Source organism: Coregonus clupeaformis, unplaced genomic scaffold (genome assembly GCF_020615455.1).
Source record: "Coregonus clupeaformis isolate EN_2021a unplaced genomic scaffold, ASM2061545v1 scaf0015, whole genome shotgun sequence".
Classification (NCBI taxonomy): Eukaryota; Metazoa; Chordata; class Actinopteri; order Salmoniformes; family Salmonidae; genus Coregonus; species Coregonus clupeaformis.
In genome coordinates this window covers 759091-780096 of record NW_025533470.1, presented here as the reverse complement: position 1 = coordinate 780096, position 21006 = coordinate 759091, and the positions used below count along the sequence as shown (strand labels likewise).

The 21006-nt window shown below is 45.4% G+C and overlaps 1 protein-coding gene across 1 annotated transcript; it reads left to right on the top strand.

Annotated features, from left to right (window-relative positions):
* The first annotated feature begins 7056 nt into the window (after positions 1-7056).
* Positions 7057-8411, top strand: LOC121556117 (trypsin inhibitor ClTI-1-like). The gene is made up of 4 exons (XM_041870005.2): positions 7057-7165; positions 7415-7455; positions 7985-8094; positions 8211-8411. Exons 1-4 carry the CDS (start codon positions 7120-7122, stop codon positions 8254-8256), a joined length of 243 nt encoding a protein of 80 aa, XP_041725939.1. The 5' UTR covers positions 7057-7119; the 3' UTR covers positions 8257-8411.
* The last annotated feature ends 12595 nt before the right edge of the window (positions 8412-21006 follow it).

Sequence of the window (21006 nt, the reverse complement as noted above, 5' to 3'; positions counted from 1 at the left end):
TGATTACAGCATGATGGGGTGGGGTTTGTGTATGTTTGAAAGATTAAGTATGGACCTGTCATGTCCAACAATCAGTCTTCAGGTCAAGCCCGGGGGAGCCGGGGTTGAACGGAGTTTAAACTAAACATGAGTGTTTTTGCTAGATAAGGGTGTGATTGATTGTAATAATATTGTTTCTAAACTGAATGACAGTTAAATTAAGCCACTATCATAGACGAAGGGAGTGGGTGGAGCGGTAGAGAGACGAAGGGAGTGGGTGGAGCGGTAGAGAGACGAAGGGAGTGGGCGGAGCGGTAGAGAGACGAAGGGAGTGGGCGGAGCGGTAGAGAGATGAAGGGAGTGGGTGGAGCGGTAGAGAGACTAAGGGAGTGGGTGGAGCGGTAGAGAGATGAAGGGAGTGGGTGGAGCGGTAGAGAGACTAAGGGAGTGGGTGGAGCGGTAGAGAGACGAAGGGAGTGGGTGGAGCGGTAGAGAGACGAAGGGAGTGGGTGGAGCGGTAGAGAGACGAAGGGAGTGGGCGGAGCGGTAGAGAGACGAAGGGAGTGGGCGGAGCGGTAGAGAGATGAAGGGAGTGGGTGGAGCGGTAGAGAGACTAAGGGAGTGGGTGGAGCGGTAGAGAGACGAAGGGAGTGGGTGGAGCGGTAGAGAGACGAAGAGAGTGGGCGGAGCGGTAGAGAGACGAAAGGAGTGGGTGGAGCGGTAGAGAGACGAAGGGAGTGGGCAGAGCGGTAGAGAGACGAAGGGAGTGGGTGGAGCGGTAGAGAGACGAAGGGAGTGGGCGGAGCGGTAGAGAGACGAAGGGAGTGGGCGGAGCGGTAGAGAGACGAAGGGAGTGGGCGGAGCGGTAGAGAGACGAAGGGAGTGGGCGGAGCGGTAGAGAGACGAAGGGAGTGGGCGGAGCGGTAGAGAGACGAAGGGAGTGGGCGGAGCGGTAGAGAGACGAAGGGAGTGGGCGGAGCGGTAGAGAGACGAAGGGAGTGGGCGGAGCGGTAGAGAGACGAAGGGAGTGGGCGGAGCGGTAGAGAGACGAAGGGAGTGGGCGGAGCGGTAGAGAGACGAAGGGAGTGGGCGGAGCGGTAGAGAGACGAAGGGAGTGGGCGGAGCGGTAGAGAGACGAAGGGAGTGGGTGGAGCGGTAGAGAGACGAAGGGAGTGGGTGGAGCGGTAGAGAGACGAAGGGAGTGGGCGGAGCGGTAGAGAGACGAAGGGAGTGGGCAGAGCGGTAGAGAGACGAAGGGAGTGGGCGGAGCGGTAGAGAGACGAAGGGAGTGGGCGGAGCGGTAGAGAGACGAAGGGAGTGGGCGGAGCGGTAGAGAGACGAAGGGAGTGGGCGGAGCGGTAGAGAGACGAAGGGAGTGGGCGGAGCGGTAGAGAGACGAAGGGAGTGGGCGGAGCGGTAGAGAGACGAAGGGAGTGGGCGGAGCGGTAGAGAGACGAAGGGAGTGGGCGGAGCGGTAGAGAGACGAAGGGAGTGGGCGGAGCGGTAGAGAGACGAAGGGAGTGGGCGGAGCGGTAGAGAGACGAAGGGAGTGGGCGGAGCGGTAGAGAGACGAAGGGAGTGGGCGGAGCGGTAGAGAGACGAACGGAGTGGGCGGAGCGGTAGAGAGACGAAGGGAGTGGGCGGAGCGGTAGAGAGACGAAGGGAGTGGGCGGAGCGGTAGAGAGACGAAGGGAGTGGGCGGAGCGGTAGAGAGACGAAGGGAGTGGGCGGAGCGGTAGAGAGACGAAGGGAGTGAGCGGAGCGGTAGAGAGACGAAGGGAGTGGGCGGAGCGGTAGAGAGACGAAGGGAGTGGGCGGAGCGGTAGAGAGACGAAGGGAGTGGGCGGAGCGGTAGAGAGACGAAGGGAGTGGGTGGAGCGGTAGAGAGACGAAGGGAGTGGGTGGAGCGGTAAAAAAATAAATAAAAAATTAGTCATTTAGCAGACGCTCTTATCCAGAGCGACTTACAGGAGCAATTAGGGTTAAGTGCCTTGCTCAAGGGCACATCGACAGATTTTTCACCTAGTGGGCTCGGGGATTAGAACCAACGACCTTTCGGTTATTGGCACAACGCTCTTAACCACTAAGCTACCTGCCGCCCCTAGAGAGACGAAGGGAGTGGGTGGAGCGGTAGAGAGACGAAGGGAGTGGGCGGAGCGGTAGAGAGACGAAGGGAGTGGGCGGAGCGGTAGAGAGACAAAGGGAGTGGGCGGAGCGGTAGAGAGACGAAGGGAGTGGGCGGAGCGGTAGAGAGACGAAGGGAGTGGGCGGAGCGGTAGAGAGACAAAGGGAGTGGGGGGAGCAGTAGAGAGACGAAGGGAGTGGGTGGAGCGGTAGAGAGCGGGAAACTGAAGACAATGGTAGGAGAACCCAAGAGGGAGGGGCTTTTAAGCTAGGATGTGTGGGAATGAGACTATCGAGGAGGAGCAGAGAGTGAGAAGGGAGGATGCTTTGCAAATCACCCCGGCTTTGTCCATTGTAATAAAGTCTCTAGATTCTACAAAAACTCTGTAAGAACTTTGATTTTTAATAAAGTATAGTGACAATTTTCCACATCACAGTCTGCCCAATGCATCACCGGGGGTACATTGCCTGCCCTCCAGGACATGTACAGCACCAGGTGTCACAGGAAGGCCAAGAAGATCATTAAGGACCTCAGCCACCCGAGCCACTGCCTGTTCACCCCGCTACCATCCAGAAGGAGAGGTCAGTACCAGGGGCGGTGTGTTCAATAGGGCGATATGGGCGACGCACTGCCAAACGGGAAAAGGAAGGGATTTTTTTTCTAATCAATTATATCACGGCAACAGTAGTTATCAGTGTTGTAATCTAGACGTCTGATCTGCCACAGTGCCACTAAATGTCCAATCAGGCTAAAGTCGTGCTTCAAATGCCCCCCTTTTGGGGCGATTTCAGTCAGGTTGAAAATCGCCCAGAAGTCTGTCATAGACTCCCATGTAAAATCTATTTTTTTCAAATATCAGAGCTTTCAATACAATCTCTATGGGTTTCTGAGGGCTTGCACTTACGCGCTTTCGTCATACGTAACATAACCATGAACGTAACTAAGAAAAGAGCGGGTAGCAGCATCAATCAATTCACTACTACTATCAAAATGGCTAGGCTTCAGTGCAACTCGATTGTGTCTTTGAAAGAAGTTCCTTTTTGTCGACGAACAAATGAAGATAAATTGGCAACGAAACAATTAGGACCTCCCAGACCAAATTTAATAATTCAACAGGTTTCTACTAAAGGGGGGAAGTCCTACACCCGAGGATTTTCCAAAAATTGGTACGAACGAAAAACCTGGCTAGCAGGCTGCGATGTAGCTAATGCAGTCTTCTGCTACCCCCTGCTTACTCTTTCACCCTGAAGGCGGCACGGCAGACAGCACCGCTTGGACAGCGACTGGTGTGTAACGGACATGCACCATCTTTCAGGAAAGATTAAGAAACATGAGCTGTCAAAGACCCACATGGATAGCTGTTTGAGATTGTCTGCTTTGGGGAGAGTGAACATTCCCACCCAACTGGATGAGGGATACAGGCTAGCTGTCCGCCGCCACAACAATGAGGTTAGTGTTGATAATCACAAGTTTACTGGAGAACTGAAACTGACAAGGCTGACAAGATAGGACCCTTTTTGTCCATTGTTATTGGATAGGAACAGAACTTATAACCAGCTCCTGACCTAAATAGATCTTAGCACAACATTTTACTCAACATATCATATTCCATATTCACTATAACAAATATATTTACTACGACATTAGCAAGAACCGCCACATCCTCAGCCGGCTAATCCAGTGTGTGAAGTTTTGCGGAGTGTTTGAGTTAGCTTTGCGAGGCAAAGATGAAACTGAGGGCTCCACCAACCCTGGTAAGCCAACACTTTTGAGATCAGTCAATAAATGCTTCTGGTATTGACTTATATGCTGCCCCTGTCTTCATGTTGTTGCTGGACATATCTTTTTTAAAATGTGTGTAGGTCACCTAAATCATCAGAAAAATTGCCCCCCCTGAGAATTTTTTCAGGAGCCGCCACTGGTCAGTACAGGTGAATCAGCTGGGACCAAGAGACTGAAAAACAGCTTCTATCTCAAGGCCATCAGACTGTTAAATAGCCATCACTAGCCGGCCTCCACGCAGTACCCTGCCCTGAACTTAGTCACTGGCACTAACCGGCCTCCACCCAGTACCCTGCCCTGAACCTAGTCATTGGCACTAGCCGGCTACCACCCGGTTACTCTTTCCTGCACCTTAGAGGCTGCTGCCCCATATACATAGACATGGAATCACTGGCCACTTTAATAATGGAACACTAGTCACTTTAATGTTTACATCCTGTTTTACCCACTTCATATGTATATACTGTATTCTAGTCAAGGCCATCATTTAACTATTGCTGTACATATAGTATTCTATCCACGTATTCTACAGATATACCATATATTCTATCAATATACTGTCCATAATGTCTATACATCCCATCATATATATATACACAGTGCATTCGGAAAGTATTCAGACCCCTTGATTTTTTCCACATTTTGTTACGTTACAGCCTTATTCTAAAATGGATCAAATAGCAGCTTTATGGTAGAGTGGCCAAACGGAGTTTGCCAAAGGCACTTAAAGGACTCTCAGACTGTGAGAAACAAGATTCTCTGGCCTGATGAAACCAAGATTTAACTCTTTGCCCTGAATGCCAAATGTCACGCCTGGAAGAAAGCAGGCACCGCTCATCACCTGGCCAATACCATCCCTACGGTGAAGCATGGTGGTGGCAGCATCATGCTGTGGGACTGTTTTTCAGCGGCAGGGACTGGGAGACTAGTTAGGATTGAGGGAAAGATGAACGGAGCAAAGTACAGAGAGATCCTTGATGAAAACCTGCTCCAGAGCACTCAGGACCTCAGACTGGAGCGAAGGTTCACCTTCCAACAGGACAACGACCCTAAGCACACAGCCAAGACAACGCAGGAGTGGCTTCAGGACAAGTCTCTGAATGTCCTTTAGTGGCCCAGCCAGATCCCGGACTTGAACCCGATCGAACATCTCTGGAGAGAACTGAAAATAGCTGTGCAGCGACGCTCCCCATCCAACCTGACAGAGCTTGAGAGGATCTGCAGAGAAGAATGGGAGAAACTCCCCAAATACAGGTGTGCCAAGCTTGTAGCGTCATACCCAAAAAGACTCAAGGCTGTAATCGCTGCCAAAGGTGCTTCAACAAGTACTGAGTAAAGGGTCTGAATACTTATGTAAATTTATATTTCAGTTGTTGTTTTTTTATAAATTGGAAAAAAATACAAATACACGGTTTTTGCTTTGTCATTATGGGATATTGTGTGTAGATTGATGAGGGGGGAAAACTATTTAATACATTTGAGAATAAAGCTGTAACGTAATAAAATGTGGAAAAAGTCAAGGGGTCTGAATACTTTCCGAATGCACTGCACCTAGTATTAAGCCATCTGAGCTGCTTCAATATGCATATCTATTAGGCATATAGGCTACTATTATCTAAAAGCGACTTTGACTTTATTAATTCTTGTTCATAAACTGAATAAATGCAGAATTTACATAATCAAACATCGCAAACAAAATAGCAGGAGAAAACACTTAGAATACAGAACACATGGCCAACATAATACAAACACTTAGAATACAGAACACATGGCCAACATAATACAAACACTTAGAATACAGAACACATGGCCAACATCATACAAACACTTAGAATACAGAACACATGGCCAACATAATACAAACACTTAGAATACAGAACACATGGCCAACATCATACAAACACTTAGAATACAGAACACATGGCCAACATAATACAAACACTTAGAATACAGAACACATGGCCAACATAATACAAACACTTAGAATACAGAACACATGGCCAACATAATACAAACACTTAGAATACAGAACACATGGCCAACATCATACAAACACTTAGAATACAGAACACATGGCCAACATCATACAAACACTTAGAATACAGAACACATGGCCAACATCATACAAACACTTAGAATACAGAACACATGGCCAACATCATACAAACACTTAGAATACAGAACACATGGCCAACATAATACAAACACTTAGAATACAGAACACATGGCCAACATCATACAAACACTTAGAATACAGAACACATGGCCAACATAATACAAACACTTAGAATACAGAACACATGGCCAACATCATACAAACACTTAGAATACAGAACACATGGCCAACATCATACAAACACTTAGAATACAGAACACATGGCCAACATCAAATCAAATGTTATTTGCCACATGCGCGGAATACAACAGGTGTAGACCTTACAGTGAAATGCTTACTGACAAGCCCTTAACCAACAATGCAGTTTTAAGAAAAATAATAGTTAAGTAAAAAATATATCAGTAAAAAATAAAAATAACAAACAATTAAAGAGCAGCAGTAAAATAACAGTAGGGAGCCTATATACAGGGGGGTACCGGTACAGAGTCAATGGGAAATAACAGTAGAGAGGCTATATACAGGGGGTACCGGTACAGAGTCAATGTGAAATAACAGTAGGGAGGCTATATACAGGGGGGTACCGGTACAGAGTCAATGTGAAATAACAGTAGGGAGGCTATATACAGGGGGTACCGGTACAGAGTCAATGTGTAATAACAGTAGGGAGGCTATATACAGGGGGGTACCGGTACAGAGTCAATGTGAAATAACAGTAGAGAGGCTATATACAGGGGGGTACCGGTAGAGTCAATGTGAAATAACAGTAGGGAGGCTATATACAGGGGGTACCGGTACAGAGTCAATGTGAAATAACAGTAGGGAGGCTATATACAGGGGGTACCGGTACAGAGTCAATGTGCGGGGGCGCAGGTTTGTCGACGTAAATGATGTAATATGTACATGTGAGTAGAGGTAAAGTGACTATGCATAAATAATTAACAGAGTAGCATCAGCGTAAAAAGATGGGGTGGGGGGGGCAAATAGTCTGGGTAGCCATGATTAGCTATTCAGGAGTCTTATGGCTTGGGGGTAAAAGCTTGGTGGAGACCTACACGGTATAAATACGGCTCCGGTGCCACACAACGTCACCTGCCTACGCCCCTTCACTACGGAGAGAATGTGGAACTTTATACGACTGACTCTCGCACTCCTCTGTGTTGCCGGTGAGTGTTGTTCAATTTTACTTAATTAGTTTCAAGTGGCAGTCAAATAGTTTTATTAAATAACATTAACTTCTAAGAGCAGTTTAGACAAACAGTCGATACTACCCCCGGACTGCCTCTGTTGGCGCCCGCGCAAATCTACGACTAGAGAAAAGATGCGCTATCTGTCGTTTAGATTAGAACGGCTGGAAATCAAATCTGATGTTAAATCATAATTAGTCTAAGGCTTGACATCTTTCTCCATTTTAGTTTTGGCACGAGGAGCGAGTCTCCCTGACGGCAGCATAGAGGTAAGCAGGCTAAACCGTTTCTTTTTTTGGAGTGAAAGGCTATGCGCATTCATAAAACACTTTGTCCTATGTGCTGGATTAACAGTAGTTAGTAATGTAGAACACTGGTATGGGTCTTACTCTGTACAAAATTCAATTGTTCACCAAGTACACCTGTATGTATACAGTCACTTCCTGGTCAACAACCAGTTGACGTGACAGTCAGGGGTGTATTCATTAGTCCGATTCTGTTGCAAAACGTTTTGCAACGAACAGTGTACTCTAAATGTAAAACGTTTTTCAACCAATGAGAATTTCTATTGGGCAAATTCCCTGTTTGTGTTGCGTTTGCTTCAATTTGTTTGCTTGAGTGACACGTTTTGCAATAGAATCTGAGAAATGAATACACCCCAGGTGCACTGTGGAAGGGGTGGAAAACGTATGGCTTGTTCCCTGTTATCCATGTTCTCTTCATATGGTGTCATACTAGTACACTATATTACCAACACCTCATATTTATTTATTACATAACCTGGTTTTTGTCCAACAGCCTAACTGTCCCAAGTACAACCTGTTCATGTGCACCGCGCAATATGATCCAGTGTGTGGAACCGATGGCATCACCTACGGTAACGAATGCGAGCTGTGCTATGAAAACATGTAAGTAACCAACTAAAGCTTTCAACAACTTGTCTTGTTCTGTGCTTGTCTGTCTGTGCCTCTGTCTCGTTCTGTGTTTGTGCGTGTCTTTAATTCTGCTCCGTGTGTGTTCCCAGGAAGCATAATCGTCACGTTCACATCAGGAGTAAAGGAGAGTGCTGAACCAGACGTGACCGTCCATTGTCTCAGCGACACACCAGGCCCTCAACATTACTTTGAACCATTTCCTGTTGCCTTGTCAAAACACTGACATGTTTTCTGCTGCCTTCTAAAAACCGGTCTCAAGTGCCTCAATAAACTTTGAACAATTTCTTCAATGCCTGTTTCCTTCTCCAACCCTGTTTGTCATAGTCTTCTGTAGAGCACTTCACTACCTAGTCTTTAAGACTTGTGTAGTGTACTTCTTGGTGGTAAAATTGTATTTTAAATGGAATAGTCTTCATGCTTTATTTGTCCACCTTTTTATCTGTAATTAAAACTATTTTAGCAACTCTGCTGTCCGACTCATCCCAAACATCACAATTGGGTTGAGGTCGGGTGATTGTGGAGGCCAGGTCATCTGATGCAGCACTCCATCACTCTCCTTATTGGTAAAATAGCCCTTACATAGCCTGGAGGTGTGTTGGGTCATTGTCCTGTTGAAAAACAAATGATAGTCCCACTAAGCCCAAACCAGATGGGATGGTGTATCGCTGCAGAATGCTGTGGTAGCCATGCTGGTTAAGTGTGCCTTGAATTCTAAATAAATAACAGACAGTGTCACCAGCAAAGCACCCCCACACCATAACACCTCCTCCATGCTTCACGGTGTGAACACCGCGTCTCACAAAGACACGGCAGTTTGAACCAGAAATCTCACATTTGGACTCAAGACCAAAGGACACATTTCCACCGGTCTAATGTCCATTGCTCGTGTTTCTTGGCCCAAGCAGGTCTCTTCTTCTTATTGGTGTCCTTTAGTAGTGGTATCTTTGCAGCAATTCAACCATGAAGGCCTGATTCACACAGTCCCCTCTGAACAGTTGATGTTGAGATGTGTCTGTGACTTGAACTCTGTGAAGCATTTATTTGGGCTGCAATTTCTGAGGCTGGTAACTCTAATGAACTTATACTCTGCAGCAGAGTTAACTCTGGGTCTTCCATTCCTGTGGCGGTCCTCATGAGAGCCAGTTTCATCATAGCACTTGATGGTTTTTGCGACTGCACATGAAGAAACTTTCAAAGGTCTTGACATTTTCCATGTTGACTGACCTTCATGTCTTAAAGTAATGATGGACAGTTGTTTCTCTTTGCTTATTTGAGCTGTTCTTGCCATAATATGAACTTGGTCTTTTACCAAATCTTCTGTATACCACCCCCCCTACCTTGTCACAACACAACTGATTGGCTCAAACTCATTAAGAAGGAAGAAATTCCACAAATTAACTTTTAACAAGGCACACCTGTTAATTGAAATGCATTCCAGGTGACTACCGCATGAAGCTGGTTGAGAGAATGCCAAGAGTGTGCAAAGCTGTCATCAATGCAAAGGGTGTCTATTTGAAGTATCTCAAATATAAAATATATTTTGATTTGTTTAACACTTTTTTGGTTACTAAATGATTCCATATGTGTTATTTCATAGTTTTGATGTCTTCACTATTATTCTGCAATATAAAAAATTGTAAAAATAAAGAAAAACCCTTGAATGAGTAGGTGTGTCCAAACTTGACTGGTAGTGTAAGTATTCACACCCCTTTGCTATCACACTTTGAGATCTGGCACATCCAATTTCCTTTGATCATCCTTGAGATGTCACTACATCTTGATTGGAGTCCACCTGTGGCCAATTCAATTGTTTGGACATGATTTAGAAAGAAACCCACCTGTCTATATAAGGTCCCACAGTTGACAGGTCATGTCAGAGCAGAAACTATACCATGAAGTCCAAGGAACTGTCCGTAAATCTCTGAGATAGAATTGCGATGAGGCATATATCTGGGGAAGGGTATAAAACAATGTCTAGGGTGTTGAAAGTTTCCAAGAACACAGTAGCCTTCATCATTGGGAAATCGTAAAAAAATGGAACTACGCAGACTCTTCCTAGAGCTGGCCGTCCGACCAAACTGAGGAACCGGGCAAGAAGGACCTTGGTCAGATGGGATGGTGTATCGCTGCAGAATGCTGTGGTAGCCATGCTGGTTAAGTGTGCCTTGAATTCTAAATAAATCACAGACAGTGTCACCAGCAAAGCACCCCCACACCATAACACCTCCTCCATGCTTCACGGTGTGAACACCGCGTCTCACAAAGACACGGCAGTTTGAACCAGAAATCTCACATTTGGACTCAAGACCAAAGGACACATTTCCACCGGTCTAATGTCCATTGCTCGTGTTTCTTGGCCCAAGCAGGTCTCTTCTTCTTATTGGTGTCCTTTAGTAGTGGTATCTTTGCAGCAATTCAACCATGAAGGCCTGATTCACACAGTCCCCTCTGAACAGTTGATGTTGAGATGTGTCTGTGACTTGAACTCTGTGAAGCATTTATTTGGGCTGCAATTTCTGAGGCTGGTAACTCTAATGAACTTATACTCTGCAGCAGAGTTAACTCTGGGTCTTCCATTCCTGTGGCGGTCCTCATGAGAGCCAGTTTCATCATAGCACTTGATGGTTTTTGCGACTGCACATGAAGAAACTTTCAAAGGTCTTGACATTTTCCATGTTGACTGACCTTCATGTCTTAAAGTAATGATGGACAGTTGTTTCTCTTTGCTTATTTGAGCTGTTCTTGCCATAATATGAACTTGGTCTTTTACCAAATCTTCTGTATACCACCCCCTACCTTGTCACAACACAACTGATTGGCTCAAACTCATTAAGAAGGAAGAAATTCCACAAATTAACTTTTAACAAGGCACACCTGTTAATTGAAATGCATTCCAGGTGACTACCGCATGAAGCTGGTTGAGAGAATGCCAAGAGTGTGCAAAGCTGTCATCAATGCAAAGGGTGTCTATTTGAAGTATCTCAAATATAAAATATATTTTGATTTGTTTAACACTTTTTTGGTTACTAAATGATTCCATATGTGTTATTTCATAGTTTTGATGTCTTCACTATTATTCTGCAATATAAAAAATTGTAAAAATAAAGAAAAACCCTTGAATGAGTAGGTGTGTCCAAACTTGACTGGTAGTGTAAGTATTCACACCCCTTTGCTATCACACTTTGAGATCTGGCACATCCAATTTCCTTTGATCATCCTTGAGATGTCACTACATCTTGATTGGAGTCCACCTGTGGCCAATTCAATTGTTTGGACATGATTTAGAAAGAAACCCACCTGTCTATATAAGGTCCCACAGTTGACAGGTCATGTCAGAGCAGAAACTATACCATGAAGTCCAAGGAACTGTCCGTAAATCTCTGAGATAGAATTGCGATGAGGCATATATCTGGGGAAGGGTATAAAACAATGTCTAGGGTGTTGAAAGTTTCCAAGAACACAGTAGCCTTCATCATTGGGAAATCGTAAAAAAATGGAACTACGCAGACTCTTCCTAGAGCTGGCCGTCCGACCAAACTGAGGAACCGGGCAAGAAGGACCTTGGTCAGAGAGGTGACCAAGAACCCAATGGCCACTCTGACAGAACTACAGAGTTCCTTGGCTGAGATGGGAGAACCTGCCAGAAGGACAACAGTCTCTACAGCACTTCACCAATCTGGGCTTTAAGGGAGAGTGGCCAGATGGAAGCCACTCCTGAGAAAAAGGCACATGACAGCACGCCTGGAGTTAGCAAAAAGGCAGGTGAAAGACTCCGATCATAAGGCAGAAGATTCTGTGGTCTGATGAGACAAAATGGAATTCTTTGGCCTGAATGCAAAGCGCTATTTCTGGAGAACCAGGCACAGCTCATCACCCATCTAACTCCTATCCCTACTGTGAAGCATGGTGGTGGCAGCATCATGCTATGGGGATGCTTTTCAGCGGCAGGGACTGGGAGACTGGTAAGGATAGAGGGAACAATGAATGGAGCCAAATACAGGCAAATCCTTGATGGGAACCTGCTTCAGAGTGCAAACGACCTTAGACTGCCCCGAAGATTTACGTTTCAACAGAACAATACCCCCAAGCATATAGCCAAAGCAACGCTTGAATTATTCAGAACAAGAATGTGAAAGTCCTTGAGTGGCTTAGAATTCAGGCTGTAACACAACATTTACATTTACGTCATTTAGCCGACGCTCTTATCCAGAGCGACTTACAAATTGGTGCATTCACCTTATAGCCAGTGGGATAACCACTTTACAATATGTTTTTTTTTTTTTTTTTGTGGGGTAAGGGGGGATAGAAGGATTACTTTATCCTATCCCAGGTATTCCTTAAAGAGGTGGGATTTCAAGTGTCTCCGGAAGGTGGTGAGTGACTCCGCTGTCCTGGCGTCGTGAGGGAGCTTGTTCCACCATTGGGGTGACAGAGCAGCGAACAGTTTTGACTGGGCTGAGCGGGAACTGTGCTTCCGCAGAGGTAGGGGGGCCAGCAGGCCAGAGGTGGATGAACGCAATGCCCTCGTTTGGGTGTAGGGACTGATCAGAGCCTGAAGGTACAGAGGTGCCGTTCCCCTCACAGCTCCGTGAGGCAAGCACCATGGTCTTGTAGCAGATGCGAGCTTCAACTGGAAGCCAGTGGAGTGTGCGGAGGAGCGGGGTGATGTGAGAGAACTTGGGAAGGTTGAACACCAGACGGGCTGTGGCATTCTGGATGAGTTGTAGGGGTTTAATGGCACAGGCAGGGGAGCCCAGCCAACAGCGAGTTGCAGTAATCCAGACGGGAGATGACAAGTGCCTGGATTAGGACCTGTGCCGCTTCCTGTGTAAGGCAGGGTCATACTCTCCGAATGTTGTAGAGCATGAACCTACAGGATCGGGTCACCGCCTTGATGTTAGCGGAGAACGACAGGGTGTTGTCCAGGGTCACGCCAAGGCTTTTTGCACTCTGGGAGGAGGACACAACGGAGTTGTCAACCGTGATGGCGAGATCATGGAATGGGCAGTCCTTCCCCGGGAGGAAGAGCAGCTCCGTCTTGCCGAGGTTCAGCTTGAGGTGGTGATCCGACATCCACACTGATATGTCTGCCAGACATGCAGAGATGCGATTCGCCACCTGGTTATCAGAAGGTGGAAAGGAGAAAATGAATTGTGTGTCGTCTGCGTAGCAATGATAGGAGAGACCATGTGAGGATATGACAGAGCCAAGTGACTTGGTGTATAGCGAGAATAGGAGAGGGCCTAGAACTGACACCAGTGGTGAGAGCACGTGGTGCGGAGACAGATTCTCGCCACGCCACTTAGTAGGAGCGACCTGTCAGGTAGGACGCAATCCAGGAGTGAGCCGCGCCGGAGATGCCCAACTCGGAGAGGGTGGAGAGGAGGATCTGATGGTTCACAGTATCAAAGGCAGCAGACAGGTCTAGAAGGACAAGAGCAGAGGAGAGAGAGTTAGCTTTAGCAGTGCGGAGAGCCTCCGTGACACAGAGAAGAGCAGTCTCAGTTGAACGACCAGTCTTGAAACCTGACAGCAAAGGACCTTGTGAAGATGCTGGAGGAAACAGGTACAAAAGTATCTATATCCACAGTAAAATGAGTCCTATATCGACATAACCTGAAAGGCCGCTCAGCAAGGAAGATGCCACTGCTCCAAAACCGCCATAAAAAAGCCAGACTACGGTTTGCAACTGCACATGGGGACTAAGATCGTACTTTTTGGAGAAATGTCCTCTGGTCTGATGAAACAAAAATAGAACTGTTTGGCCATAATGACCATCGTTATGTTTGAAGGAAAAAGGGGAACGCTTGCAAGCCGAAGAACACCATCCCAACCGTGAAGCACGGCGGTGGTAGCATCATGCTGTGGGGGTGCTTTGCTGCAGGAGGGTCTGGTGCACTTCACAAAATAGATGGCATCATGAGGAAGGAAAATTATGTGGATATATTGAAGCAACATCTCAAGACATCAGTCTGGAAGTTAAAGCTTGGTCGTAAATGGGTCTTCCAAATGGACAATGACCCCAAGCATACTTCCAAAGTTGTGGCAAAATGGCTTAAGGACAACAAAGTCAAGGTATTGGAGTGGCCATCACAAAGCCCTGAGCGTGTGCGAGCAAGGAGGCCTACAAACCTGACTCAGTTACACCAGCTCTGTCAGGAGGAATGGGCCAAAATTTACCCAACTTATTGTGGGAAGCTTGTGGAAGGCTACCCGAAACGTTTGACCCAAGTTAAACAATTTAAAGGCAATGCTACCAAATACTAATTGAGTGTATGTAAACTTCTGACCCACTGGGAATGTGATGAAATAAATAAAAGCTGAAATAAATCATTCTCTCTACTATTATTCTGACATTTCACATTCTTAAAATAAAGTGGTGATCCTAACTGACCTAAAACAGGGAATTTTTACTAGGATTAAATGTCAGGAATTGTGAAAAACTGAGTTTAAATGTATTTGGCTAAGGTGTATGTAAACTTCCGACTTCAACTGTACCTTTAAAAAAAAGGTAGGGGCATGGATCAGAAAACCAGTCAGTATCGGGTGACCACCATCTGACTCATGCAGTGCGACACATCTCCTTCGCATAGAGTTGATCAGGCTGTTGATTGTGGCCTGTGGAATGTTGTCCCACTCCTCTTCAATGGCTGTGTGAAGTTATAGGATATTGGTGGGAACTGGAACACGCTGTCGTACACGTCGATCCAGAGCATCCCAAACATGCTCAAAGGGTGACGTCTGGTAAGTATGCAGGCCATGGAAGAACTGGGACATTTTCAGCTTCCAGGAATTGTGTACAAATCCTTGCGACATGGGGCCGTGCATTATCATGCTGAAACATGAGGTGATGGCGGTGGTTGAATGGCACGACAATGGGCCTCAGGATCTCGTCACGGTATTACGCGTACACAGACGTTTCGGCTTCTTCAGCGTGTAGGTTTTCAATTTTATTTTAATTCAGAACAGCATTTGAACAACTAATGAGCAGCAGGTGCTTCTAATCAGCCAATCAGGGATGTGGCTTCTCTGGTCTACCTTGTATACAAGTTAGTCACAAAGACATACAGATTTATAGGGTATGGGAGTGGGCACGAATCACCTGCCCCAGGTGTCTGCTCACCTAAATACGTCATATCAATTCATGAGATAGCCCACCACCTGCCCCAGGTGTCTGCTCACCTAAATACGTCATATCAATTCATGAGATAGCCCACCACAAAGGACATCAGGCACAGCCGTTCATAAATATGTGGGGCTAACTCATATGCAAAATCTGATATGGACAGTGTTCTTGTTTGACAGTTTAAATATGGCATTTAGGAAGGAGGTGAAATCTAATTATTTGTTTAAACCATATGGGGATATGGAATTTAATGTATATATCCACATGGCTTCTCTTTAGAGTCATTTGTTGTCATAGTTACTCCCTTTATGTGGTGGATGAACTTTTAGATCCCGACGGAACGCAATTCATTAATAGAATGATTTTGTTCTATAAAGTGTCTTGTTACTGGCGAGGTGATATCTTGACGTGTAATAGTGGATTTATGTTCTCCAAGGTGTACTCCAAGGGCCTCTGTAGCTCAGTTGGTAGAGCATGGGCATTTGCAACGCCAGGGTTGTGGGTTCGATTCCCACGGGGGGCCAGTATGAAAATGTATGCACTCACTAACTGTAAGTCGCTCTGGATAAGAGCGTCTGCTAAATGACTAAAATGTAAATGTAAAATATACTTTCAAGGTTTGGAATGTTTTTCTGATATAAATCTTATTACAAGAACACTGTAAAATATAAATAACTTCTTTAGTAGTGCCAGTTATACATTACTTTATCTCATAGGTCCTAGAAGTCTGAGGGCCTACAATTGTTTTTTAAAAAGTTTTATTTAACTAGGCAATTAAGTTAAGAACAAATTCTTATTTACAATGACGGCCTACACCGGCCAAACTCGGACGACGCTGGGCATGATCTACAGGGGAAGCATCCTTTATGAATGTCTCTTCTCTCTCTCTGACCACATCATATTTAACCAATATGTTTGATACATTTCTTGATTGTTTATAGGTGAATAAATGTGGATTCTGGAAGGCAGAATTTAAAGAGGAGTCTGATGATAACCTGTGCCAGTGTTTATTGACGATAGGCCATTATGGCTATCATCGAAAGTAAGTATATAGTTTACAGAAAACAGTTTGTTCTGTTTTGATGGGATTTATTAAGTAACTGGCTTCTGTTCAAGCGTTTAACTTGTTTTGGAGCTTTATCAAGCCAGGTATCGGGGTATCCTCTACAGCTTTATCAAGCCAGGTATCAGGGTATCCTCTACAGCTTCATCAAGCCAGGTATCAGGGTATCCTCTACAGCTTTATCAAGCCAGGTATCGGGGTATCCTCTACAGCTTCATCAAGCCAGGTATCAGGGTATCCTCTACAGCTTCATCAAGCCAGGTATCAAGGTATCCTCTACAGCTTCATCAAGCCGGGTATCGGGGTATCCTCTACAGCTTTATCAAGCCAGGTATCAGGGTATCCTCTACAGCTTCATCAAGCCAGGTATCAAGGTATCCTCTACAGCTTCATCAAGCCAGGTATCGGGGTATCCTCTACAGCTTCATCAAGCCAGGTATCAGGGTATCCTCTACAGCTTCATCAAGCCAGGTATCAAGGTATCCTCTACAGCTTCATCAAGCCGGGTATCGGGGTATCCTCTACAGCTTTATCAAGCCAGGTATCAGGGTATCCTCTACAGCTTCATCAAGCCAGGTATCAAGGTATCCTCTACAGCTTCATCAAGCCAGGTATCGGGGTATCCTCTACAGCTTCATCAAGCCAGGTATCAGGGTATCCTCTACAGCTTCATCAAGCCAGGTATCAAGGTATCCTCTACAGCTTCATCAAGCCGGGTATCGGGGTATCCTCTACAGCTTTATCAAGCCAGGTATCAGGGTATCCTCTATAGCTTTATCAAGCCGGGTATCGGGGTATCCTCTACAGCTTTATCAAGCCAGGTATCAGGGTATCCTCTATAGCTTTATCAAGCCGGGTATCGGGGTATCCTCTACAGCTTCATCAAGCCAGGTATCAGGGTATCCTCTATAGCTTTATCAAGCCGGGTATCGGGGTATCCTCTACAGCTTTATCAAGCCAGGTATCAAGGTATCCTCTACAGCTTTATCAAGCCAGGTATCAGGGTATCCTCTATAGCTTTATCAAGCCAGGTATCAAGGTATCCTCTATAGCTTTATCAAGCTAAAGAAACCTTTCAATTGATATTACGTAAAAACTTAAATAGTTAAATGATAACTTGAAAATGATTTGTGACTGTATACGTTACAAAGGATAACCCTTTGCTTAAAACATCAATTTGTTCACTACAAAACTTTTTATCTGATAGGTTAAAAACGACATTCTCTCGGGGGGCATTGTTGCTTTGGGTATCTTCGTTCACCTCCTTCTGCCGACCTCTTGTTCCTCTCCTTGTGCGTCTTTGTCTTTGGCATGTGTACGTTTGGAGCGTCGGAGGGGCAGGGGGCCCAAAAAAGTATTTCTGGATCTGGAGGATGGAGAAGACATCGCTGAGGTAGAGGATTCACCGGATTCTGATGCGTTGGCCTGTTGTGTGGGATGTCGTCTGCAAGTGCTTGGGTTTCTCAGACAACCAGGTGTAGAAGTTCTGCTCCTTGTAGTCGACTGTGTTGTGCTTGAACTTTCCCAGGTTGAACTTCAGTAGATCGGCTTGGAGGTTATCGATCTTGGTTTTGATCTTCTGCTGGAGTCTGTCCACTTCTTCTTGATTATATGTCTGCTCAATGTCCCTTTTGCAGTCATTGGTAGCTTGTTTTAAAGTAGCAAGCTCTTTAGAGGAATGGTCAATGATGAGTAGCAGTAGGTCCATAGAGCAGTGATTCAGCACCAGCGTCTCCTTTCCTTATGGACGGCTCCTTTTGGATACGTAAACCTTTATAAAATGATTCTGTTCTTGTAGTATTCGCTGAGCGTTATTGTGCTGGGAGCTCTAAGCAAATTTCTCTCTCTTGTAGTTTTGTTAAGTTTTATTTCATACTCTTCCTTTTCTGGGACTATGGTGGTGGTTAAGTCCCCAGTATTACCTTTCCTGCCTTGCCTCCAGACCGTAGTCGGGACGGCTCAGGGAAATTCCTTCACTTGCTAGCTCCAGGGCCAGAGCAATTTACAGATGCTCTGGGGGTAAATCCCACATTTGGGGATCTTATCTACTGCTAATGACGAGTTAGTCTGGAATTCCACTGAAGCAGTTGACATTTATTAAACTTGTACTGACTGAGGTAGTCTGAATGACAAAATAAAATAGTGGGCTAACGGAGCGAAAAGAGCATGGCTCACAGGTCGGCTACATCCTCCACACCACAACAATTGAATCAAAAAAACTAAAGTAAACTTACTACGTTACCCATAATGCACTTTAGTGTTTTAAAGCTATATCCCTACTTTACCAACACCAGGGAGTAGAATTTTATCCGCATCTCCTTTGCTGAATGTGAACGTTCGGGCTCTCGCCTCAGTAAACTTGCTGATAGTTTCAAAAGACGTGGTTCAGAGTTCAGAGTTCAGGGCTGCTGATGGAGGGGGATAGTAACTCATCAAAAGAGAACCATCGCGCTCTCCCAGAAGCTTGTCTGTTGCGTGTTTGTCTGAATTAGCTGGTTTTACACACCAGCCAAGCTTCTGGGAGAGCGGGATGGTTCTCTTTTCATATGTAAACAAATTTGTGCACAGCATTTTAGAGAAATACGATTTTTGTGCACATGGAACATTTCTGGGATCTTTTATTTCATCTCATGAAACATGGGACCAACATTTTACATGTTACCTTTATATTTTGGTTCAGTATGGATTGAAGCATTCATTCTATCGTTCATGAAATTCTTCTGGTGAACAAGGTTTTCTTTAGTCTTCTAGGGCAACATATAATGGCAGAAGAGAAGCTGCATGTATCTAATTATAGACAAGTTGACTAACAAATAACCTACCAAAATGTTGGAAATCAGGCACACCCTGTCAAAAAATCCTTCCAGCATCTCTGACTGTAGCCTACAGCGCTATTTTATTTTTATTTTAGCGGGTTAAAGCCAGCTTATGCTTGATCCGAAAATGTGGTCAGAGGCTCCGTATGGAGGGTGTGACACAATTACGGAGCCTCTGGGGCAAGCAGAGGCCAAATTGAGCTCCTTACCACATCTGCAGTGCGCCTCCCAAATGTTGTAACAATGTGGAGGGCTCTGTATAGCTTTGCATTGCCATGATTGGTTGACGGTAGGTCCTGTATAAACACAAACTCACTTCCTTGCCAACTTCCTTCACAACAGCACTGCTCAACAGCTCTGTGCTGTTCCACAAAGCGCAAGAAGTATGAATGCCCTGACTTCTGCAGAGGCCGTATCACCGCCAATGCAGAAGACAGATTGACCATGCAGCGCCTTTTTAGGATCGGCTGCGGCCATCCGAGTTTCACGTTATCTTGTATAGTCGGGCGTTGCGGATGGGTTATTAGCAATTGCTGGCAGTGCGGGTGAACGAACAGCTGACCCGCACACCACTAGTGTGTGTGTCTATTCTTTGTTGTTGCCTAATTTTAGGTTCAGTTTAAGGTTTAATTTATTTGCGCCAAAGAAAATAAGTGATAAACAACAATACAGATGTTTTAAAAATTATTAAAAGAGGTGTGCTGGTTGGAAGCCGAAGGGCTTATAATGAAACCACACCACAAAAAAACAATATACAATACATAAGTAAAAAAAAAAAAAAAAAAAAAAAAAAATTAAAGGTTGGTTAAAACAGATAACAAAACCCATTAATCATAAATGTACAAAAGAACCGATCAGCAATCGCAAAACTTTTTTTTGTAAGTGTGTGTGTGTGCATGTGTGGATGTGTGTGTGTGAGAGTTGGGCTATATGGAGGAGATGACTGAGTAGTTTGGTTCATCAGGCTGACCCCCAGTCTTCATGGAGGAGATTACTGAGTAGTTTGGTTCATCAGGCTGACCCCCAGTCTTCATGGAGGAGATTACTGAGTAGTTTGGTTCATCAGGCTGATCCCCCAGTCTTCATGGAGGAGATTACTGAGTAGTTTGGTTCATCAGGCTGATCCCCCAGTCTTCATGGAGGAGATTACTGAGTAGTTTGGTTCATCAGGCTGATCCCCCATTCTTCATGGAGGAGATTACTGAGTAGTTTGGTTCATCAGGCTGATCCCCCATTCTTCATGGAGGAGATTACTGAGTAGTTTGGTTCATCAGGCTGATCCCCCAGTCTTCATGGAGGAGATTACTGAGTAGTTTGGTTCATCAGGCTGATCCCCCATTCTTCATGGAGGAGATTACTGAGTAGTTTGGTTCATCAGGCTGATCCCCCAGTCTTCATGGAGGAGATTACTGAGTAGTTTGGTTCATCAGGCTGACCCCCAGTCTTCATGGAGGAGATTACTGAGTAGTTTGGTTCATCAGGCTGATCCCCCAGTCTTCATGGAGGAGATTACTGAGTAGTTTGGTTCATCAGGCTGATCCCCCAGTCTTCATGGAGGAGATTACTGAGTAGTTTGGTTCATCAGGCTGATCCCCCAGTCTTCATGGAGGAGATTACTGAGTAGTTTGGTTCATCAGGCTGATCCCCCAGTCTTCATGGAGGAGATTACTGAGTAGTTTGGTTCATCAGGCTGATCCCCCAGTCTTCATGGAGGAGATTACTGAGTAGTTTGGTTCATCAGGCTGACCCCCAGTCTTCATGAAGGAGATTACTGAGTAGTTTGGTTCATCAGGCTGACCCCCAGTCTTCATGGAGGAGATTACTGAGTAGTTTGGTTCATCAGGCTGATCCCCCAGTCTTCATGGAGGAGATTACTGAGT